At 59.0% G+C, this 23,540-nt stretch overlaps 1 protein-coding gene across 8 annotated transcripts in view; it reads left to right on the forward strand.

The window, feature by feature from the left end:
- Positions 1-22,114, forward strand: part of CASZ1 (castor zinc finger 1) — a 150,220-nt gene extending 128,106 nt beyond the window's left edge. For 5 of the 8 annotated variants that reach the window (XM_070253616.1, XM_070253615.1, XM_070253619.1 and 2 more), the window contains 16 exons: positions 200-268; positions 1,875-1,965; positions 2,753-2,917; positions 3,972-4,144; positions 4,404-5,251; positions 7,605-7,740; positions 7,974-8,037; positions 9,366-9,520; positions 9,660-9,782; positions 10,787-11,125; positions 12,659-12,857; positions 13,631-13,802; positions 15,143-15,294; positions 15,465-15,606; positions 16,245-16,544; positions 18,475-22,114. In XM_070253616.1, the coding sequence (XP_070109717.1) occupies positions 200-268; positions 1,875-1,965; positions 2,753-2,917; positions 3,972-4,144; positions 4,404-5,251; positions 7,605-7,740; positions 7,974-8,037; positions 9,366-9,520; positions 9,660-9,782; positions 10,787-11,125; positions 12,659-12,857; positions 13,631-13,802; positions 15,143-15,294; positions 15,465-15,606; positions 16,245-16,544; positions 18,475-19,586 (4,240 nt within the window). In that variant the 3' untranslated portion in view covers positions 19,587-22,114. Of the gene's footprint in view, positions 1-199; positions 269-1,874; positions 1,966-2,752; positions 2,918-3,971; positions 4,145-4,403; positions 5,252-7,604; positions 7,741-7,973; positions 8,038-9,365; positions 9,521-9,659; positions 9,783-10,786; positions 11,721-12,658; positions 12,858-13,630; positions 13,803-15,142; positions 15,295-15,464; positions 15,607-16,244; positions 16,545-18,474 lie in introns of those variants that run through there. The other 3 variants (XM_070253638.1, XM_070253636.1, XM_023635812.2) reach the window with 2 other exon arrangements.
- The last annotated feature ends 1,426 nt before the right edge of the window (positions 22,115-23,540 follow it).

Raw genomic sequence — 23,540 nt, forward strand, 5'->3', positions numbered from 1 at the left:
CTACCCTTGCCAGAGCTGGGCCCATTGCACCAGTGCCAGGCTTCTGCCAAAGGACTTTCTCAGTCCCACCTGAGTGCCTCAGAGCACTGCAGAGGAGGGAGGGAAGGGCTCAGGGCAGGGAGCTGCCCCCTAGACACTCCTGGGGCATGAGGCCACCCCCTGTCCGCTAATCGGCTGTGCCCTGTGTGTCTCTCGCCAGGAATGGATTGCCCACAGATAAACCAGCTGTCACCGAAGATGTAAACATTTACCAGAAGTATATTGCCAGGTAGGCCCCTGGGGAGGAGACTGCCATGGAGAGAAGGTGGCAGGGAGGGTGGGGTTGTGCCAGCATTGCCTGGGGACTGTGGGACATGTGTGCATCTGACCACTCATGACTAGGTGCCTGCTGCCTCCCCACCCCCACGCACTCATGCCCCTAAAATCCCCCAAGAGACTACCCTCTGCCTCTCTCTGAGCACCCCCTTGTTGTGGTTCAGGCCGCATGCCCTCAAGCAGCTGTGCCCTATGTAGGGCCGGGGTACCCAAGGGGGCCTGATGGCAGAGCCCCACTCCCCAGCTCACACAGAGCCCTGGGTGGGGTGCAGGCCACGGTGGCATGTTGGGATGAGAAGAGTAGCTGTCCTCCCTGATGTGGCCTCAGTGTGCCCCTCACCACCTGACTCCACACCTGCCCCTTTACATCCTTAAGGCAGCGGGATCAGCGGGTAAAGAGCTTGCATCTCAACGGATTCCCCCAAATCAGGCCCCTTGCTGCCAGCGCCTGGTGGAGCAGCACATGGCAGGGGCCGTGCCCTGGCATCTGTCTTTCTGCTGATCTTCTAGGTTCTTCCCATCCCTTTCCGTCTCTCCCTCCCCTGTCTCTCTCTGTCTTTTCAGCTCTGCTCTGCTCTTTATTATTATTATTATCATTATTATTAGTGCCTCAGCAGATGGCCCTTTTGGCAGCTTCAGCTTAAACGTTTATTTGCAAGTGGCTCTTCCCCTTACAAGAGGGGTTTTTTCTCACTCCCTTCTGAATCTCAAGCCGTCCTGGGCAGGGTGGGCTGAGCCTGCCACCTTCTCCACGGTCGTCATAGTGTGCTCTCCCCCACCTCCCCAGGGTGGCCGTCACTGAGCCTGTGAGAACCACATCCCAGCAGCGTCGGACCTGGAGAAGGCACGGGGTTTTCTGGGAGGTGGGCAGTGGCCAGGCAGCACGGGCTCCTGGCTGTGGAGTTGGCTGGAGAGTGTGCTCCCTGCCACAGGAAGCCAAACAGATGCTGTGCTTTAAAAATTCATAACTCTGGACTGTTTCAAGTGTCAGGAAAGCCCAGGACAGAGAGAGCCTTTTAACACCTCTCAGCAACAGAGCCCTGGGGTGGCCCAGCCAGGGTCCCCAACACCTGGCCCAGCACTGGGTCAGGGACAGACAGACAGGCAGCACCTGCAGGAAAGGCAGTTGGGCCATCGTGGGGGCACCTGCCTTTGCCATCTCGTCCCATCCCATCCCGTGTTTCTTTCCCTGTCTCTGCTCTGACTTTTGGCTTGCCCAAGCTTCTTCCTCCCCACATTGGTGCCAGCCTTCTGTGCCTCACCTGGCACTTACTCCCTGGACGGAGGGACTCCCAGGGCAGATGGAGTGGGTCTGCAGCTCTGTGGGTCAGGGGTTCTTGATAGGCCCAATTGCTTGCCCTGGCCTTCTCAGGCCTTTACCGCTTCACCCCAGCAGACTACCTCTGCCCCTCCACATCCCCACACAGGGCGCAGGGACCCGAGACCTCAGAAGCACTTCTCTGAGGCATGGGCACAGACTGCTCAGGCTGAGGGCCCTGGAAGAGTCCTCCCTGGGACCAGCACCCAGAGAGGCCTGAGCCCACCCCTCCTCTCTGTAGGTTCTCAGGCAGTCAGCACTGTGGCCACATCCACTGCGCCTACCAGTACCGCGAGCACTACCACTGCCTCGACCCTGAGTGCAACTACCAGGTACGGCCCCACAGGCTGCTGCCCTGCTCCTGGCTGCCGGCACAGCAGCTGAGAAGCCTCTCAGAAGTGGGACAGGGTGCTCACTTCTGCTCAGGCCACCTCAACTTACCTCTGGCAGGCAGAGACCTCAGAAAAACTACCAGCCTATCCACGTTCCCAGATTCCTGCCCACAAGGCATCTAATAGGATCTGGGCCACCTGCATCCCAAGGATAATAAACTGAGCCCCCATTCACTGAGAGTCTACCATGCCCCCAGGACTGTGCCATGCAGTCTAGGTGCCTTGTCTAATTGACTCTTCCCAGTGGCCTGGGAGGTTGGTACTTCTGCCCCATTTTATAGATGATAACATTGAGGTTCAGAAAGATTGTCGCGTGCGCTCAGAGCCACCTACTGGTGAGAGCTAGTGAATAAGATGAGAGTGCGGGCAGTCTTCACAGGGGCTGCTCCTTCTGCCTTGCCAGGGAGCCCAGCCTGGCATAGCCCATAGGTGGCACTGGGCAGAATGAGTTGTCACTCATCAGAGTCCCTACCTTAAAGGCCTGGCCTGATTCATCTTCTCTGCTCCTGGGCATGACTCTTGGGAGCTCGGGGGGAAGTCAGGGAAGGGCTTATGGTTCTGGAACCTTTGGAATTGTTCTCTCAAGGTCCAGTGTACTAGTCTTGGGGCAGTCTGGGCTACCTTGACCCCAAACAGGGTTATGTATAGGAAGACCTGAGGGCCCTGGGGCCAGCACTCTTGGCATACGGGGAGGTCCAGGCTCTGCCAACCCACACTCTCCCGGCAGAGGTTCACGAGTAAGCAGGATGTGATCCGGCACTACAACATGCACAAGAAGCGTGACAACTCCCTGCAGCACGGCTTCATGCGCTTCAGCCCACTGGACGACTGCAGCGTCTACTACCACGGCTGCCACCTCAATGGGAAGAGCACCCACTACCACTGCATGCAGGTGCCTGCCCCGCCACTGCCACGCCTTCCTCGGGTCCCCCACCCCCAGCCCACCCCGCTCCTAGAGGCAGGGCTGCCCTTGGGGCAGGGGCCCTTGTTGACAAGGAACCTCCCTTTCTACCATCCCAGGGTCCCAGAACAGGGATGGCAGGCGAGCGGAGAGTCCTGGGGGCTGAGGCTTCAGCAGCGTCTGGTGGGCCAGGGCGGGGCCTTCCTCATGGCCATACTTGGTGTGGGTGAAATTCAGTGAGCTGTTTATACAGAACGACATTTTTCAGGCTTTAACACCAAGAGCAGCATTGCAAATGGTTCCTGAGGAGGTTTTTGTTTAATTCTTTGTTTTAATGCCACGCAGAGTCTGGGCTTTTTCAAGGTGTCAGGGCCAGGGGGAGCGACTTTGGGTTGCAAATAGCAGCCGCTGCGCCTCCCCCGGTATTTGTCAGGGGGTTGTTATGGCCTCTGTGAAACAACCTGGGCCAGGAGGAGAGGGGGGCTCACTCTCTGGGCTCTGAGATGGTGCAGACACTGGCACGGCACAGCCTTCAAGAGTGTTCAGATTCCACTGGTTTTTACTCAATATGGCAACATTGCCTGCCTTGGCCCAGCTGGGCTGGGGTGGGGAGGGCCCTGTGCCAAGAACCGTCCACTAAATGAGTCTTTGGGCTAAAGGTGACTGCCAGGCCACAGGGTCTAGCCTTGCCCACCCCTGGAGGCTTTAGAGGTAGGGCCACAGATTGGGACCCCAAACCCACCTCCTCAGGACAGGCTCCCACATCTGTGCCAGCAAGGGTCCAAGGTCCTGAAGACAACCCTACCCTCAGCATAGGCAGGGCCAGGCCCTGGGGGCCTGAGGGTTCATTAGTGGTTTTCTACTGCCATTCCCATGTTAACCTTCTCAGTTCCCCCAGGTGAATATCACAGGTGCTGAAGCTCCCTAAGAAGGGAGGTCAGTGGTCTGAGACCCTGCAGCCACAGCTTCACCCAGCAGACGCTGTTCTGATCTCGGCCCAGGGGTACCTGGCCTCAGTTCCCCTGACCACTATTCTGGTCTACAGGTGGGCTGTAACAAGGTGTACACGAGCACGTCAGACGTGATGACCCATGAGAACTTCCACAAGAAGAACACACAGCTCATCAACGATGGCTTCCAGCGGTTCCGTGCCACCGAGGACTGCGGCACAGCTGACTGCCAGTTCTACGGGCAGAAGACCACGCACTTCCACTGCAGGTGAGCGGGGGCCTGCCAGGGAGGCTCCCTGGCCTGGAGGAGGGACAGAAGGCAGGGAGCCAGGCCTGTGGGACGGCTCAGGGCCTGCCTCCTCAAGGGAGCAGGAGGAGGAGTGGAGGGCTGCTCAGAGGCCCCGCCCTAGTGTCCAGCTTGGTCTTCCATCAGGAGGCCCCTCCCTCCCAGGGCCACGGTGGGAGCAGGGCAGGGCCTCCTCCCGGCCCCACGAGGCCCCATGACAGGCTCCCAATGTCCCGTCCAGGCGCCCCGGCTGCACATTCACCTTCAAGAACAAGTGTGACATTGAGAAGCACAAGAGCTACCACATCAAGGACGACGCCTACGCCAAGGACGGCTTCAAGAAGTTCTACAAGTACGAGGAGTGCAAGTACGAGGGCTGCGTGTACAGCAAGGCCACCAACCACTTCCACTGCATCCGTGCCGGCTGCGGCTTCACCTTCACCTCCACCAGCCAGATGACCTCGCACAAGCGCAAGCATGAGCGGCGCCACATCCGCTCCTCGGGCGTGCTGGGGCTGCCACCCTCGCTGCTGGGCACCAAGGACACAGAGCACGAGGAGTCGAGCAATGATGACCTGGTCGACTTCTCTGCCCTGAGCAGCAAGAACTCCAGCCTGAGTGCCTCCCCCACCAGCCAGCAGTCCTCCGCCTCCCTGGCTGCAGCCACCGCCACCGCCACCGCCGAGGCTGTGCCCAGTGCCACCAAACCTCCCAACAGCAAAATCTCCGGGCTCCTGTCCCAGGGCCTGCCCGGCTCCATCCCCCTGGCTCTAGCCCTCTCCAACTCAGGCCTGCCCAGCGCTGCACCCTACTTCCCCATCCTTCCAGGCCGAGGGAGCGCCTCCCTGTCTGTGGGCACCCCCAGCCTCATGGGGGCCATGTCATCTGGGGCAGCAGCCTCGGCAACCCCTGACATGCCCGCTCTGGCTGCCTCGGGAGCTGGTGACTCGGCCCCAGCAGCTGCTGCCTCTGTCCCGGTGCCCCCAGCCTCCATCATGGAGAGGATCTCTGCGAGCAAGGGCCTCATCTCTCCCATGATGGCCAGGCTAGCCGCAGCCGCCCTCAAGCCTTCTGCCACCTTTGATGCAGGTGAGCAGGCTGGGCCCTGCGCAGGAAGCCAGCACTCATGGACCCGGGAGCTCCCTGGCCTCAGGTTGCAGAGCAGAGCGGGGATATTTGGAAGAGGTGTCCTTTTACTCCCTGCATCCAAGTCCCCCCCACCCAACCACCTCTCTTTGCCTGGTCTCTGCCTCTATCCTGTTTATTTCCTATTTGTGACCCCTCGTTCTGGCCTGCCCACCCCAGGCAGCTCTTGCTTCTGTTTCCTCATCTCTGAAGTGAGGGCAACAATCCCAGCCTCACAGGGTACCTGTGCATCCCAGAGCAGCTGCTACCCCCCCTCTCCTCACCCTGCCACATCACAAGTCCAGCCCTGATGGGAGCAGTCCCAGAGACCCCGTTTCCCCTGGGGCTTCTTACAGGTGACCTTGGAAGGGCCAGGAGTCCAGCCCAGAGGTGGGGTGGCCAACTTTGGGGACACTCAGGGAGATTCATGCCTGGCCAGCCCCTCAAGGCCAAGGCCATCCCTCGCAGGCTTTCCCTCTCAATCACTGCTGTCCAGTAGAACTTTCTGTGACAACAGAAGCGTTCTATTCTGCACTGTCCTGTATGGTAGCTACTAGTCACATGTGGCTGCTGAGTGTGAAACTAGCTAGTGTGAGCGAGGAACTGGATTTCACATCTGGCCTGTGGCTGCCCCGTTGGACGGCATGGGCTAGAGCTGCAGGGTCACGTCTCTGTCTTCCCTCTGGCCACTGTAGGGAGTGGTTCTCCTGTCTCTCAAGATTTCTGCTCTTTTTAAGTTTTTTCTGCTATTTTTCTCTGGCACATTTTGAGCTTTTCTGTTAAACTCACTCCTCCCCTTCTGTTTCCCCCGCACCTGGGTAATTAGCATTAGTCGAATCCTTGAGAAGAGTTCGGCTCAGATCTGGGACCTGGCTCCCATCACTCATTTGTTCCACAGCCACTGGTGCTTGCTGAGAGCCAGGCACCCAGCCGGTGCTGGGGCCATGGCAGGGAAGAAGACAGACAAAAGTCCCGCCTTGTGGAGCTGACATTCTGTCCCCGGGCACATAGCTAGGAGGTGGCCAAGTCAAGACTTGGACTTGGGCAGTGTGACTCCTGAGCCCGCACACCCTGCTCCCCTGTAAGACTGTCTTGGGACCAGCCAAGACTGAGGGTCCCTGCGGCCCCGCCCAGGGCTCTGTCCAGACCTCCCAGCACTGCGGCCGCTAGTGCTTGGCAAGGCGGGCTGGGCCCTGTTATCCTGGGGACCCTGGGCAAGTCACTTTGGGGGGCTACTGGAACGTGGTCTATCATGTCCCCAATGGGACACTATCAGCTGGCAGCTTGGAGTGACCCACCTTCCACTGCAAGAGTGGGAGGGACAGCGGGGCTATCCATAGCCATGCGCCTCTGGCCAGGTGCCTGTAGGTTGGGGCGGGGCTCCCTCCAGGGCCACTATGGGCCCCAGTGGCCAGACTGTCAAGTACTTTCTTTTCATTGGAAAAATCTCCTTCCCCCAAAAGAAAGGTCAAGCAAAGAGGAGGGGGCCGTTTTCCTTTATTTTTTAATAAAATGCCACTTGCTGTCTGTGAAGCAGCTCTCTGTCAGCTGCAGTGCCTTGGGGCAGATTAATATTTCAGTCACTTGGGGATTGTGGAGAAAGGCTCTGTGGACATGTTCCTGTCAGCAACTTCTTTTGCCCCTGCTCTGCTCCACTCCCAAAGCCTCTGCCCGCCCAGCTCCAGCCCACACCCCACCAGCTCCCACCCAGACCCCAGCCAGCCCAGCCCGGCCAGGCAGGCGTTGCATCCCTGCCCTGGACAGCTTGACTGGCGAGGTCACATAGTTTGAACCGCTCTGATTGGCTGTCAGCTTCCATAGCCCTGACACAGCAGATGCCCCTCGTAGGCATGCTCAGTGGAAGGCAGGGCTGTCGCCCCGGCAACAGTGGGACAGGGACCTGCGGAGGGGGCGCAGCTCCCAGTCTAGATCTGCCACTTTCCCTCAGCATTAACAGAGTCTTTAATAAAAGCCTAAGCGGCAGCCCCACAAATTGACTGTGACAGTTGGTGGAGAAAATGAAGGGCCCCCACCCCTGTCACAGCCCCCTCCCGAGCCTCCCACCCTTCTCCTCCAGGAGGCCCTGAGCCAGGACAACTTTGACATAATTTTGCAATAATTATCACTTGAAGAATTGCCACACAGGGGTAAGCGTCACAAGCGATCATGTCAGTGGGGAGAATCGCTGACCATCAGCCAGGGCTCCCCTGGGGTCTCAGCCCACCCAGCCCACTGGCCTCCCTTCAGGGGGTTCCAGTTTGTGCCCAAAGGAAGCCTTCAGCCCCTCTAACACCATCTTCCCTCCCCTCCCCTGTAGGAAACGGGCAGCAGGCCACCCCCGCCAGGTTTCCCCCGGTCCCCGTGCAGCAGGAGCCCGGTGAGAACGCTGGCGCCCCAGGTCCCCAGGAGGCCTCCCAGGACCGCAGTTTAGACCTGACTGTGAAGGAGCCCAGGTGAGGCGAGGCCGGGGCCTCCCAGCTCTGCCCCCCTGCAGGAGGCTCTGGGTACAGCACCCTCAGAGCCAGACCAGACGAGGGCCAGGGACCAACCCCTCTGGGCAAGGGGTCGTCCTGCCCAGGCAGATGAAGCAAGTGGGCCAGAGCTCAGGGATGGGCTGGGAGGGGTGAGTCTCTGGGCTCAGTCCCATGTACATCTGAGCTAAAGCCCCTCGGTTTGTGTGTTCCAGTAATGAATCAAATGGCCACGCAGTCCCAGCAAATTCATCTCTTTTATCCTCGCTTATGAATAAGGTAAGGACCATCCATCACACGCCTCCTGTTCCCCCACCCAGAGAAATTAAAGCTGTGCTGGGGGGTGGGGGGGATGTGTTTGTTTTTTAATGTTTTGCCTCTAATAAGATGAGTTTGTACCATTTAAATTTTGAGGCCATTTTTCATCGGATATAATTTCAGAGCCACTGCTTACAAATTAATTTAATGAACTGGCTGAAGAAATATATTCCAGCCTCTGACATCCTTTTTTTCCCTTCAGATGGAGGGCTCCAAAAGCTTTTCCAGAGCCCTTTAACTTCTTTCGCTCTTAGTTATTAATTTTATTTATTTATTTTATATATTTTTTGTTTGTTTAAAAAGGGGTGGGGGAGGGGGGACTAAAGTGGGAGCAAAGCATCAATTTCCACTTTTCGGGGTGAGTAATGGTCTCGGACGCCTTCCGCAGAGGTTGCTCCAGAATATTTATTTTAAATAATGCAGGGTCTTTGTAAATTATACATCATCTCAAATATATTTTCCCCCTTCACATGATAAATTTGACTACAGCAAGATTAATTTGGTTACTGTATACAAGTGACTGCCGAGGGGAGAGCTGGGCCTGAGCCGGACCTCACAGGGTGGGGGTCCCGGCTGGGCCCTTGGCAGGGAAGGAGCCTCCCACTGGCTCTGCCCCGGCACCCCTGCCCTCCACCTTGCCCCCTTCCCTTGCTTTCTCTGCTGCTCCCCTTTTCCCTTTCTGGGTCACTGCCCCCTGCTTCCCTTCTTTCCTTCCACTCGGAGCCCCACACCACTGTGGTTCGAACCTTTACGTGGGCTCCCCTTGCCTGCTCCCCCTCCTCGCCCAGCGGCAGTGAGCCCGTCTTGATCTCACCCCATGAGTCTCCCTCCCTCTCTGCTCCTCCTTTGTGTGCCTTCTCTTGTTCTCAAGGAATTCACAGGGGTTCCCCCCATCCCTCCTCCTCCTGCACTTCTTTTGAAAACCCGGCAGGAAAATAACCAGGGAGCCGCGAAGTCTGGGGAAAGCTGGGCTGGAGTGTGTGCCCTGAGTCTCGGCCTCAGCTTGAGTGATGGATCCTACAGCACGGGATTTGTGTGAAGGACCCCTGGCATCTCCATGGGGCCTGGGCAACGCTGCAAGCTGTCCACAGCAGCATCCATGCAGAGAGGGCTCTTCTGTAGCCAGAGCCACATGGGCTCGGGCTCCTCTCCTCTCTGCTGCCAGCACCACCAACGCTCTGGTTGGTGCAAGAGGCCCCAGTGGCCCAGAGCTGCTGCTGCTCCCAGGGCAGCTGGGTCTGTGTCCTGAGGCCCCCCAGCCCCAAGCATGGCCCCTGTCCTCCTCACAGATGTCTCAGGGCAACCCCAACCTCGGCAGCCTGCTGAACATCAAGACGGAAGCAGAGGGGAGCCCCGCCGTGGAGTCCTCACCCTTCTTAGGCAAGGCTGTGAAGGCGCTCGTTCAGGAGAAGCTGTCAGAGCCCTGGAAGGTGTACCTTCGCAGGTGAGGGGCTTGCTGGGAGAGCAAGAGGGAGGGAAGGGCCATACCTACCCATCCTGGTGGCCAATGCCCAGCCTCACGACACACCCCCACCACGCCAGAGCCCCAGGGTATTTTCTAACCAGCCTGCTCCTCTGGCCAGGTTTGGTACCAAGGACTTCTGTGATGCCCAGTGTGACTTCCTTCACAAGGCTCACTTCCACTGTGTGGTGGAGGAGTGTGGCGCGCTTTTCAGCACCCTGGACGGGGCCATCAAGCACGCCAAGTGAGTGGGGGTCGGGGCTGGGGGTGGGGGAGGCATTTAAACCTAGCCCCATTCATCCCAGCCTGGCTTGAGGCTGGGGGCTGCACAGGCCCCTAGACGCCTTCCAAACAGGACCCGTGTGCAGTTCCCACCAGACCTCAGAAGCTGAGTTGGCTTCTTTTCAGAAGGTGCTACCTGACAAAAAGGCGGGCTTCCCTGTCCTTCCTTCTGCTCAGCCCCCCACCAGATCCTCTGAGCCCACCCAGGCCCCACCTTGAGACCCTGAGCAACAGCTGCTTCTGCACCCAGCCCGCTGCAGCCGTCAGCCCTACCACAGATGCTCCCTGCAGAGCCAGCTGGAGAGACCCAGCTCTGACCCAGGCAGGCATCCTAGGTGAAGGCCTTTCCAAGCCACCATATTGCATTTGTAGTTTCTCTTTGGCCTAAAAATAATGAAATTAATTTGTAAAATCCATTGAGCTGAAAAGCGGCAAGCGCAGCCGCCTATTGTAATTGACCCTGGAACTTGCAAACATTTAAAACAGATCTTTACTGCTTGCTCAGTCCCAGATCAGGCTCCTCTCACCATTCAGGCAGCCCTACCTGCTCCTCTGCAGACTAGGAAGACTACGACCCACCTTTAAATCTCAGAGTAGGTTCTGGAAGGATGGGCTTCATGAGCCAGGGCCTGCTGCCCCAGCCCCCCCTCCTTGTAGGGAGGAGCTGGGGACAGACACATCAGGTAGGTCACAAGTAGGAAAGTGTAGTTAGGGCCAAGCTGGGAGCCCAAGTTCAGGACCAAAGGACTTGGCAGTTTGCTCTCAGTCCTCCCCTCCTGGTGGGAACACGCCTAGCACTGGGGACCAGGTGGGGGACACCAGGCCCCTAGGCTTGTGACGGGGTCATATGCAGGCACACAGGCAGGCAGGGCCCACCCCTCCTCAGGCGTGCCCAGCCAGGGAAGGGCTGACCTTCTGGGGTCCTCTCCACTCCCCACCTGAGATGCCCTCTTCTGCCTCTCGCAGCTTCCACTTCCGGACGGAGGGAGGAGCAGTGAAAGGAAACTCAGAGGCTTCCTTCCCTGCCTCGGCTGCTGAGACCAAACCTTCCTTGGCCCCCTCGTCCCCTCCAGCACCTCCAGTCACCACGGCCACTGTTTCCTCTCTGGAGGGGCCCACTCCCAGCCTGGCCACCGTGCCCTCCACCCCAACCCTGCTCGCCTGGAAGCAGCTGGCTTCCACCATACCCCAGATGCCTCAGATTCCAGCGTCAGTGCCTCACCTGCCCACCTCGCCCTTGGCAACGACTTCTCTAGAAAACGCCAAGCCCCAGGTCAAACCCGGATTCCTCCAGTTCCAGGAGAAGTGAGTCCCTCGATGAGCCGGGAGTCCCGTGTGCCCCGCGTGTCTTGGGAGTAGGTGCTAGCAAGCGCAGTCGAGGAGGCCCTGCTCCTCACCCTGCAGTTAGCCCTGGCTGTCCCTAGCCTTTCTGGGACATGGTCATGAGGCAATGTCCTTCTAGCCAAAGATGCTGCTGCTCTGACCTCACTGCCTGTTCCTGGAGCAGGAGCCCAGGGAGGGGGGAGATGGTGGTGGTAGCCGCCGCTGTTCCAGAGGGGGCACTGGTAACACTGCGAGGACCAGCTTAGGTGGGCTGGGAGTGGTGGTCCTTACCTGGTGAGGAGGGCTGCGTCTCCCTCTGGGCCTCTTTGTTGGTCTCCTCTGCGGCTCATGCCCATGGCTGAGTCTCTGCAGGGCAAGTGAAGTCATGGGTGGGGGCTGAGGGGGCTAGGTCCCACTCCAGGCCCACACCCACGTGCACAATGGTTTGAGCTCTCAGGGGTGGAAGGGACCTTCCTCACTGAATGGTGGTGGCTCCTTGCGAGAACGGTGACTCTGTATCCTTATGTGTGCGGCTTCCTGTTCTCAATAAAAGTAATAAATTGGATGTGAACCTACACCACCTGAGTGGCAGCTGTCCTCCCTCTCTGAGCACCGGGGGCTGGGCCCACGTAGTGGAAGGGGACCTGCACTCCTTTCCACCCCTCCCCCAGCTTCCCTTCCTCTGTTCACTTCTCCAGAATGGTGGCCCTTAGTTCCCCCGACTTGGTCAGAGTTCCCAACCCACATCCACTGTGGGGGGGCAGCCGTGTTGCCAGCCATGGCAGAAGACTGGCACGCAGCATCTTCCGTACCTGTCTGCAGCCCAGGAGGCAGGGCTCTGGGGCAGGGGCTGCTTCTCATACGGCAGGACAGCCATGGGGGTCAGCCCAGCACTTCTCCCTGACCCTGCCAGCCCCACCACTCAGCTGGCTTCTGAAGTTCCTGAGTGGGTGGGCGCCCCAAGCCCTGAGCTGACCCTTGGAGTCCCAGCAGCTGTGAGCCTCAGCAAGACTAGGCACACATTCCCATTGGCCAGGGCCCTGTGGTAGCAGAGCTTCCTGGTAGGGCTGCCCACTCATCTGCACCTTGTCAGTCAGCCACATCCAGGGCAGCACTGGTCCATGCCAGCCAGGCCCTCACTGGCAACCCGCCAGGGCTGGCAGCACTATCCCTCATTTACATATCCAAGAAATTATTGCAGCCATCCTTATCTATAATCCTGAGGTGTGGCCATGGAAACTACGTGTCCCAGCATGCAATGCTCTGGGCAGCCTGCATACTGCAATCCCTTCTGCCCCATCAGAGCTCCAAAAAGAAGGCAGGAATGCATGCTGGGATCTGTAGTCTCCTCCAGCTGAATTGTCCTGTTGAGCAGGAGGGCAGCCCGGGAGCCATTCCTCTTGTTTGCACCACTGGGGATGGAAGAGCAGAACTCCAACATGAGCAAATGTCAGGATGTCGGCAGGGAGGGCTCCGGGAATGCCAATGACCTTCTGGGCTGTGGTTTCATTCCAGCGATCCTTGCCTCACAACGGACTGCAAGTATGCCAACAAGTTCCACTTCCACTGTCTCTTTGGGAACTGCAAGTACGTCTGCAAAACTTCTGGCAAGGCCGAGTCCCACTGCCTGGACCACATCAACCCCAACAACAACCTGGTGAACGTGCGAGACCAGTTTGCTTACTACTCCCTTCAGTGTCTCTGTCCCAACCAGGTCAGCGTGGGAGCAGGGGTGGGGGCGGGCGGGGGGCAGGAATGCAGGGCCCCAGACCAGTTCCTTCCAGCAGAGGTTCTCACGCCCTTTTTGAATTAGCCTCCTCCAGACTCTGGAAAGGATGCTGTCTGACCCTAGAGGCCCCTGGCAGGGTCCACATTGGTGCTCAGTTGTGAGGTCTGTCATTTCATCCTATCCCTCAGTGGTGACTACATGCTGGGCAGTTACTGTGCACTTGGCATCATTCTGCCCATCCTGGAACTATGCTCCCTTTTTCCAGAGGCCCACTAGAATTTTAAAATAGGCCCACTAGACAGATAAAGAGATTGAACTGTCCGTGCTCCAGACAGGAAGGCTGATCAGATTCACTATAAAGACCTACCCCCAAGACAGGTAGGGGCTGCCTGGCAGAGTGCATTGAGGAGGAGTCTGAGCCTAGAGCTGGACACACATAGCAGAGTGCTCGGAGAGGTTGGTGATGTCTACCTAGATCTGGGCACACAGGAGAGAGTGCTAGAATGGATCAGTGATGTCTGCTCTGCGTGCAGGATTAGAGAGGGATGGCAAGAATGCTAGGTAGGATGTTTTAGTAGAATGACAAAAGAGACTTACTGTTTTTTAACACATGAAAAGTCTTTACACAATTGTGTTTTCTGATTCTGAGCATGGAAGAACATAAGTGCAAAGGGCCTGCCATAGCCCAGAGGCCTGAAGCAGGTGGGAGCTCATGGCAGTCGTGAGCCTGGTCCTGACTCTCCTGTTCGTCCCTGCAGCACTGCGAGTTCCGGATGCGCGGGCACTACCACTGTCTCCGGACTGGCTGCTACTTTGTGACCAACATCACCACCAAGCTGCCGTGGCACGTAAAGAAGCATGAGAAAGCTGAGCGGCGGGCAGCCAACGGGTTCAAGTACTTTACGAAGCGTGAGGAGTGCGGCAGGCTAGGTACCAAAGGCTGGCAGCGGGCCGGGGGGCAGGGATTTACAGCCGGTAGCAGGGCTGTGGCTCTGGCCCCTGAGGCCCTGGTGGCCTGGGCCACCTCTCCTGGTACCCACCTCTTGTCCTGAACATCAGGCTCCATGTTTTGTTAAAAATGTCACAGATGTTAGCTCTGTTGCCAAGAGCTGAGCCCCTGGCAGGAAAGCCGGCCCCTAGCCCTGGAACAGGCCTGCCCAGTGAGCTCACTGGCCCCAGCTTGCCCTGGGGATGCTTTTGGGGAGGGGGATCCAGGCCCACCCTCCCGCCTCGGGATGGAGCCACCTGTTCCTGGGCCTGCAGACGTGGGGCAGGAATCTGCCCAGGAAGAGACCAGAAACTGGAAGGCAGATGGGAGCCAGGCAGGCTGGACACAGACACCTGGGTTGTAGGCAAGGCCTTGTTGTGACTCAGGTGGTCATGGCAGCAGGATCTGGGGGAGCAGAGGTAGGGCTGCTGCCTGCTGCATAGGGGCCCTTCCACAGGAGAAGGGAGAGACACTCAAAGTCAACTGCCAGAAAAGAAAGGAAACAAACCTTTCCTTCAAGTATTAATTCAAAAAGAATTCATGGCCTGGGAGAGAGTTGGTAACCAGAGCAACAGATGTCAACACTCAGTGGCCTACGCTGTTCCTGGGCTTAGCTTACAGGTGCCAGGGTATTCCATAGTTGCCGTTATTTACTCAACTTTGGGTGTTTTTGGTAGTAGCTGGGGCCAAACAAAGCTAGGGGATGATATAAGACACCTGGCCAACTCAGGTGCCATGGCAACGGGCAGGCCTTCACCTGCCCTTTGCTGACACTGTTTCAATCCCGCCCGTTCTGTTTGTTCTCAGCCCAGAGCGAAGCAAGGTGGGGGCTAGGGCGGAGGGCCCACCAGCCTGCAGCCGTCTAAACAAGGTCTGGGAGCAGGCAGCACCCAGGCTCCCCAGAGATGTGGGGACAGGTGGCTAGCTGGGAGGTACCTGACCTAGTGGACAGGTCATTAGGGTCCCTTGCCCTGGAGCCCGTGGACCTCTCAATGTGTGGGGAGGGGATGGGGGCCAGCCCGCCAGTGTCACATGCCTCCATGTACACCAGAGGGGAGGCCCAGGCCTTGGACAGCCAGGTGGCCTAGGACTTCGTAGGGGTGGAGTAGGGTACAGGTCCGCCTCATAGGAATGTCATCACAGGGGAAGTGCCCTTTCCCCAGATGCCATCTGCCTTGTTGGCCACACTCCCCTGTGCCTAGAATAGTGCCTGACACACAATAGGTGCTGTAAGCATTGGCTGTCTCGGGAGGCTCATGGCCGAGTGGGGCTTTGTCCGTAGGCTGCAAGTACAACCAGGTGAATAGCCACTTCCACTGCATCCGGGAGGGCTGCCAGTTCTCCTTCCTCCTCAAGCACCAGATGACCTCCCACGCCCGGAAACACATGCGGAGGATGCTGGGGAAGAACTTCGATCGTGTGCCGCCCTCCCAGGTGAGAGCCTGGCACAGGCAGGCTGCCCCCTCTCAGGCCCAGGGTAAAGGGCATCACCCCACTACACTCTTGCTTCCAGGTGGTGGCCATGCTGCCCAAAGCAACACCCTGCCCCCTGTGGGCAGCACAGCCCCCAGCCCAGCTTCCTCAGGGCCCCCACTTCCTTTCAGGGCCCCCCGAGCCTGATGGACACTGAGACAGATGAGTACATGGATTACACTGGCTGCAGCCCAGGTGCCATGTCCTCCGAGTCGTCCACCATGGACCGAAGCTGCTCCAGCACCCCTGTGGGCAACGAGAGCACCGCAGCAGGTGAGCGGGCAGCTGGGGGACCGGGGCACGGCGGGTGAGCGGCAGGTTAGGAAACGGCAGCGGGGGCCTGTGAGCTTCCAGCCTGGGCCAGGCCCTTCCTCCCAAGGCCCAGGACTGCTGGGTCCGTCTTAGGACAGGAGATTCATGGTCAAGTGGCCTCAAAGGAGGACAGGCCACTATGTGGCAGAACCAGCTGGTCTGTGAGACATGGGCCATTGAGGCCACCTCCTCCCATCCTGCCCATCTCCCTGCACTCTGCCCTTGGCTTCAGTTTCCAGGAGAGGACCCTGGGCAGGCAGGCGGCCCATGCCACCCCGCCCTGCCCCTCCTTCCGGCACTTCTGCCATTGTCCCCAGCACAGTCCCTGTGTGCCAGAGTGGGGTCTCACCCAGGCTGGGCTATGCCACAGGCCCACCCCAAGCCCATGGTGACCTCTCCCTGCACCGCCTCCCCCTCCCACTCTCTCTCCTGCCACCTCCTCCCCTCTTCTCTGTGGCACCTCTCTGCTCCTCGTCTGTCCACATACTTTCATATCATACTCGCTTCTGCCATTGGGTTTCTCATTTTGGTTCTTTTTGTTTGTTTGTTCTTTGTTTTGGTTTTCTTTTTTTTTTTCTGCTTTTTTCCACCCTCTCCAGGCTGCCAGGCTCCTCCTCCTCCTCTTCCTCCTCCTCCTGCTGCCGCTGGTGACGAGGCTGCCTGCGTGGCTCCGCAGCCCCCACTGACCCCATCCTTCTCACCGGCTGTGCTCCGGGCGCCCCTCCCATCCCTCCCATGTCTCTTCTCTCCGCCCTGTCTCTCATACTCTCTGCTCAGTGCCACTCTCGGAGCCACCCGGGGCCTGGCCCACCCCATCAGCAGCCCGCCCAGCTTCCCGCCTGTCACTGCCACTCCAACTCCAGTAAAAAGTGATGTCCCCCTAGTTCAGGACGCCGCAGGTAACTCCCACACGCCTTCTCACCAGTGTCTGTCACCCCAGCCAACCCTCAAGGCCAGGGTCCAGGTCCTGGCCCTTTTCTGTGGCCTGCCAGGCCAAGGACAGGGCCACCCTGCACCCCTCACAGCCCAGCACCCCCCGAGACAAGAGAGCCTGGTCTCTGTCCCAAGGTCAGCTCATCTCAGCTTCTGCTCAGCACTGGGCAGGCCAGAACACCACTGCCAGGGTTCCCTGGAGTTTGTCCCATCTCAGCAATTGGCTAGAGCCCCAAAATGGTCGTGCCTGCCCTGCCCCCGGACTCCTGTGACAAGGCAGAGCCTGTCCCTTCTGCTCTTGGGGTTTCACCAGGGACCCAGCACGAGGGAGGGGTAGAAGGTGTTCTCAGGAAGGTTGCTGGTGCCTGGGAACCTGCCCAGCTTTGGAGAATCCCGACACCCGCCTGAACTCCCACCCCTGGAGCCAACAAGGAAGAGGGCGTCTCTGTGGCCCAGGCCCCAGGCAGTGCTTCAGGACAGAGGTGCCTCCCCGTCCCATCCCACATCTGCTGCCCCACAAGGATGGGACCCGCCTCCCCTGTCCGTCAGTGCAGGCGTCACCCGGCTCTGCCTCTACCTCCATTCATTCCTGCCGCACACTCTGCCTGAGTGTCAGGCGCCGCGCCAGCCTAGAGGTATGGCGGAGAGCCCGGCAGAGGTTCCCACCTTGTGGAATTCAGTCCATGGAAATCTGTCACTGGCATAATGAGACCTCAGACTCAAAGCAGCCACTCGTCGCCCACCTGGATCTCCAGGCCCTAGGCCCCACTTGCCCCCTGCGAGGTACCCCCACCCCATTATAGTCCTTGGTTGCTTTTCATCTGCTAAGGGTGAGTGACTGGGTCTGTTCCCCAAATGGACAGTACAGCAGGGGGGTGCCACAGAGGCCGGGCATCCTAGGCAGGTTCAGGGAAGGCCGAGTGGGTCAGCCGTGTGGGAGAAGCTCGAAGGATGCCCACCCCGCCCTGGGTAGGGCTGGGCCTGAGGGTTTCTCTGCTGTTTCTGGGGCAGGCCAGGGAGTGCCAGGATCACTGCGCCTTCCCCAGCTGCCTGGGCAGCCCTCGGGCTGGTCTCCCCTCACCCTGCAGCTGTAGGGGCAGCCGTGCATCCCAGAAAAGAGGGTAGTGAGCACAACCACACAGTTGATCAGTGGCCCTGGCAATGGGGCATTCTATGTCCAGGGAAGCAGTGGGGCCAGGAGGGCGGGCTCAGATGGGTATCCCTCTGCTGGCTGAGTACCTGCTCCAGTCCCAGCTCCTCCGCAGAGCTGCCCTCTCCCAACCCACTGAGGGCAGAAAACCCCAACAAGACCTTACAGAACCTTCTGGTACCAAGGGGAGAAGAAGGTGCTCCTCGAGGCAGGGAGTAATAGCCTCAAACAGCCCCAGGGTGCTTGGCATCCCTGTTGCGAGTAGGCTGGTCCCATGTGCAGACAGGCGGGCAGCGGGTAAACTGGTTATTCGGTGGGAGAAGGGGCCGGCCTGTCCCTCATTAGCAGCAGGGGTGTGATGGTGTCCTGGCCCCTGTCCAACTTGGATAATTACACTCTGCCGACCTAGATTCCCCTTTCAGCTTCAATTAGCGCCAGGACATGTCCTCACTTCCCACCCAAACTGGCCAGGAAGCAGCCATCATATCCCCCAGAGCTGCTTGCTCTCTCACCCAGAGCAGACGCCTGTGCGGTCACCCTGCAGACGGGAGGACGGGATGACGCAAGGGGAAGCCTGGGGCTCCCCGGCTATTCTGGGGATGGGGAAGCCCCCAGCGCCAGGGGAAGCTGAGGAGTTATTCCTCAATGCTGCCGTCTGGCCACCATGCCAGGATCGGGGACCCTGCGTGGGAGTGATCCTGGGAATGGTAGCCACATGGGCACTGACCTCCCTCACCCCTCCCCAGGGAACACCATCTCCATGCCGACAGCCTCAGGGGCCAAAAAGCGCTTCTGGATCATTGAGGACATGTCGCCGTTTGGCAAGCGGCGCAAGACGGCCTCCTCTCGCAAGATGCTGGACGAGGGCATGATGCTGGAGGGCTTCCAGCGCTTCGACCTCTATGAGGACTGCAAGGACGCGGCCTGCCAGTTCTCGCTCAAGGTCACCCACTACCACTGCACGCGCGAGAACTGCGGCTACAAGTTCTGCGGGCGCACGCACATGTACAAGCACGCGCAGCACCACGACCGCGTGGACAACCTCGTGCTGGACGACTTCAAGCGCTTCAAGGCCTCGCTCAGCTGCCACTTCGCCGACTGCCCCTTCTCGGGCACCAGCACGCACTTCCACTGCCTGCGCTGCCGCTTCCGCTGCACCGACAGCACCAAGGTCACCGCGCACCGCAAGCACCACGGCAAGCAGGACGTGATCAGCGCCGCGGGCTTCTGCCAGTTCAGCTCCAGCGCCGACTGTGCCGTGCCCGACTGCAAGTACAAGCTCAAGTGCTCGCACTTCCACTGCACCTACCCGGGCTGCCGCCACACGGTCGTGGGCATGTCGCAGATGGACTCGCATAAGCGCAAGCACGAGAAGCAGGAGCGCGGCGAGCCGCCCGCCGCCTCGCCCGGCCCGGCCGTCAGCCTGGACGGCTCGCTGTCGCTGGGCGCCGAGCCGGGCGGCTCCCTGCTCTTCCTGCAGACGGCCGCGGCCGGCCTGGGCCTGGGGCTGGGCGACGCGGGCGACCCCGGCCCGCCCGACGCCCCCGGGGCCCGCGACGGCCCCGCTGCGCCCGCGCCCGCGCCCGCACCCGCGCTCGGCCCCGCGGCCGGGGAGTCGTCGCAGGAGGACGAGGAGGAGGAGCTGGAGCTGAACGAGGAGGAGGCGGACGACGACGACGACGAGGACGACGACGAGGAGGATGACGACGACGACGAGGACGAGGACGACGACGAGGACCTGCGCACCGACTCGGAGGAGTCGCTGCCCGAGGCGGCGGCGGGCCCGGGGGCGCGGAGCCCGGAGCTGGCGGCCCTGGGCGCCCCCGCGCCCCCCGCGCCCGCCGCCGCCTCGCCCTGACCCCGGGCCGGCCGCCGAGGGGAGGGGGCGGCGCCCCGCCGCCCGGGATCCTGCCTCTCGATTCTCTTGTTGTTAATTTTGTAAGAAACGGTATTTATATGTAAAGCTTCCCTCTGTACAGAGCTAGGTGTTCGTCGTGGTTCAGCGTCGGGAGGCGCTCTGGCTCTGGGCTCCCCCGCCGCCGGGTGGGCCCGCGGCCCCGCCGGTGCTTCCGGACCCCGAGTCCGTCTCAGGACAGAGGCGGGGGGCCCCCCTCTGGTGCTCCGGGGCCGCCCCGCGCCCGCCCGCCCGCAGCTTAGCGGCTGGAAGGACAGAGGCTGCCGAACGACCCTTTCCTAGCTGCAGTTGGGGGGTCTTCTTCAGGGAAATTGAAGGTGCTCTTGTCCGGGGTGGGGACGGGGAGCAGGGGTCCCCGAGGGCGAGGCGGGCGCAGACACCGGGCAGCTGCCCCAAGCGCCCCTCGCCGCGGCCGGATCCCGGGCCCCACGACCACGCCGGTGGGATTCCTCATTGCTCAGGACTGGGACGGGCGCAGGGGGGTCACGGCGACCCCCGCCCCTAACCACCAGAGGCGGGCCGGCACCTGTAGCATCTGGCGGGCCTCCCACTCATGCAGCTAAGACCCTCCCTCCTCGCCCGGGGGGAGGGGCGGGGCAGCGGGCGTCAGCACGGGTGACACTACAGGGACCGCGGAGGAAACCTCATGGAATTAGCAGAGCCTGGAGCTCCGGTCACTCTGCCCCCGCTGCAGGCTGGCCGGGTACCTGTTCCCGCGGGCTGGAGCCCAGGAGGGCGCACCTCGGCCTGCCTGGTGCCTCCCAGAGCCCAGCCTCGCCCGGTGAAAGGGGGGCTCGGTTCCTCACAAACGGAAGAGCAGCCAGCGCCGGGGTGCTGGGCCCGCAGGGGGTCTCAGCCACCCAGGTGGTGGGAACGGAAAGATGCGACTGTTTGGGGCTTTAATATTCAAAATGGAAAAAAATGCGAGAAAGTTGTACAGTATTTTTCCTGTGAAGGTTATTATTCTACATAGAACAAAAAGGAAAAACAGCAGGCGGGCAGCGAGCGCCCAGACCCGCCTCCGGACCAGCCCTGAGGTTGGAGACCCAGTGCAATTGCTCACGTGGGCGTGTTTAGCATTCAGTGTAGAGGCCTTGCCCCTTTGAGGCTGGCTGTCTTTACACTAGCACTGATGGGAGCTGCGTGATTCCAACTTTTAACTTGAATTTTGTAGAGACAAGAAAAAAGGACTATTACTGTTGATACAAGTTTGTAGTTAATTTAACATTTGAGTTTTTCTCTATTGGTTATGCGTGTGGCTTTATAGGGCTTTTTTTTTTCCAGTTTGTTTTATTATTTTGTTTGGGATGCTTCTTTACTAGTGCAACCCACCCAGATTTGGTTCCCTTTTCAAAACATCCCCCCTTCCTGGAGACGATGAGGTCACTGAAGCCTAGATGGGGGACACCTGGCAGGCACATGCCCGGCCAGTGGCTCTGAGGGTGACAGGGACTAAGGGCAGGCTGCCCAACGCTTCTCCTATTCGCCTTCTCCCCACTCCAGGCCACTAGCCCGTCTCAGGTTGGACCCTGAGATGCGGCCACAGGGAGAGAGCAAGGCCCAGCCTGGTGGAGAGACAGACCGTCACCTGGAGCCACCTCCCCGCAGATCTCCGTGGGGAGCCCGACCCCACCCGACCCGCCTGGGGGACAGTGGTTTACTTTTTCTTTTTTCTTTCTTTTTTTTTTGTCCTCTTGGCTGCCCACAGCCAGAAAGCCAGGACCATCTGAACTGGAGAGGGAGCAGGGAGGGAGGAGTGGTCAGACGGAGTGTACCTGATTCAACAGGAAACCAGTCGGTTTCTAAAACAGCCCCTGCCAGAGCCTCCCGAACTCTGCGGGCACCATGTGCTGCTGCTGTGCACGCGCCCAGACTCCGTGCCCTCCGCGAACCGCTGAGTCTGTGCAAGGAGTTTTGTAAAGGAAAAAAAACATTTTTCAATGTAGCAAAATCAAACAAAAAAAAAGAAAAAAAGAAGACACCTACAGTGCGAAGTCTAGCCTTTTGTAACCTTCATATTGCACACTAGGACTATAAGCCATTGCTAGCTCATTTTGAATTTTAATGTGTAATTTTTTGTTTTATTTTCTTTCTGTGGGGAAAACAATGCTTGATCCACCAATGCTCTTTTTAATGTTTTATAACTATGTATGTGTATATATATAAATATAAAATAATATGTATGCACATATGTGTGTGTATATATCTATATGTATATACATATATAGATATATAGAGATATATAGAGAGGTTTTGAGACAAAAAAAGGCAGAACGTGAGAACCGGACTGAACAGCGTGCGCTCTGATTACTTGAATCTGGTCTCCTCGGCACCTGGTTATTAAGAACTGAATATTTTTCCACTTGAATTTAGTGCTATTAGAAATTTAATATATGTGTTTTATTTATTTGATTTTTTTTTTTTTGCATGACTGATGCAAGGTTTGACATTTTCACTCAATAAAAACTGGAAAAAAATCTATCAAGTTATCTTTTATTTTTAAAATCAGCCCCAAGCGGCTGGCGGTGACCCAGCTGTGCAAGGCAGCACAGCCACAGCCGAGCTCCGAGTGCCAGGCAGGGAGGGAGGAGGTCACCCTTCAAACCTGGCAGGGAAGGGGGCAAACCAGTTTCACCCCTGGGAACGGGCCAAGTTCTCCTGGGTTGCTGGGGACAGACAGTGGGGGGCTTGGGCCCTGCCTGGCTGAAGGGTGGCCGCCTCCCCCCACCCTGCCTGAAGCCCTCGAGTGAGGCTCGGGAGCCGCCTGTGGGCAGAGCCACTGGCATAGAAGCCTCAGGGAAAGGCTCCACGGGCCCCCCCAGGCCCCCAGCCAGCCCCCTTCTCTCACAGCAGGGCTACTGGGCAGGCGCTTGGCAGGGGCATCCCTCTGCCTCCTCCCTCGGCTCCTTCCTCCTTCCTGCAGGGACCTGCCCGGGCTGGGAACGGCGCGTACCCGGATCTGATCCGGATGCTGGCTCGGCTCCTGCCTGGAGCACGTCGGGGTAGAGCCAGAGGGGGCTGATTCCTGGGTCTGTAGCCACCAGCCCCAGGCCTGGTGGCACCATGGCTGGGGGCTCCCTCAGTAGCGTGGGTGGCGCGAGCACTCCCACCAGGTCTCACACCTCGTTTGCCACGACACTTCTAAATGGTGACCCACCTCTCATGAAACCTCAGCATCTGCACTGTCTTGCCAGCCTTGCCCTGAGCTGACCTCCTTCCAGGTGGCCAGGCATCCCAGGGCCTTGGGGAGGGGACGCTTGCGGGGTCTGCCGAGTTTTTCCACTTTGAGGAGCATCTCACTGGATGTCACACCCCTGCAATGAGCACACCCACTTTCCTGAGGAGGGAACTAGGGGCTGGGAAGGAGACGTCCCAGCAGCACCTCGCAGGGGGCACCAGCGGCCAGGGACGCAGGGGGAGCGGCCACAGGGGTTGCCTGGCCCTTGGAGCCCCGAGGGTCTGCACCGCTCCTAGCGCCCTGCTCTGTGTCGCTTCCCCTATGAAAGCTGTTTCTCACGCAGCGCCAGCTCAGAGGCCTAACCCTTTCTTCTTTCCTCCTGGAACGCAGCCCACAGGCTATTTACATAAATATGTTTGTAACAGACTCTAAAATATATACTTTTTTCTGTCTTATTAAAATGTTCAAGTTGGAACTCGCCTATTGTTTGTGGATATCTCGATTCTGTTAAATAAAACAGTGACTAATTTATGGGATAAAACACAAGTTCAACAAATTAAAACCATTATTGGAGCTTCAGAGGCCCGGTGGGCTGAGCAGCCTCCCGTGGGGCCCAAGGGGAGGCAGGGAGCCAAACCGGCCCTCCGCCGACGGGTGGGGGTGTGACCACAGGGCTCCCTCTGGGCACTGCCTCGGGGGCAGCAGGGCAGGGCCCACAG

This window comes from Equus caballus, chromosome 2 (assembly GCF_041296265.1).
Source record: "Equus caballus isolate H_3958 breed thoroughbred chromosome 2, TB-T2T, whole genome shotgun sequence".
Lineage (NCBI taxonomy): Eukaryota > Metazoa > Chordata > Mammalia > Perissodactyla > Equidae > Equus > Equus caballus.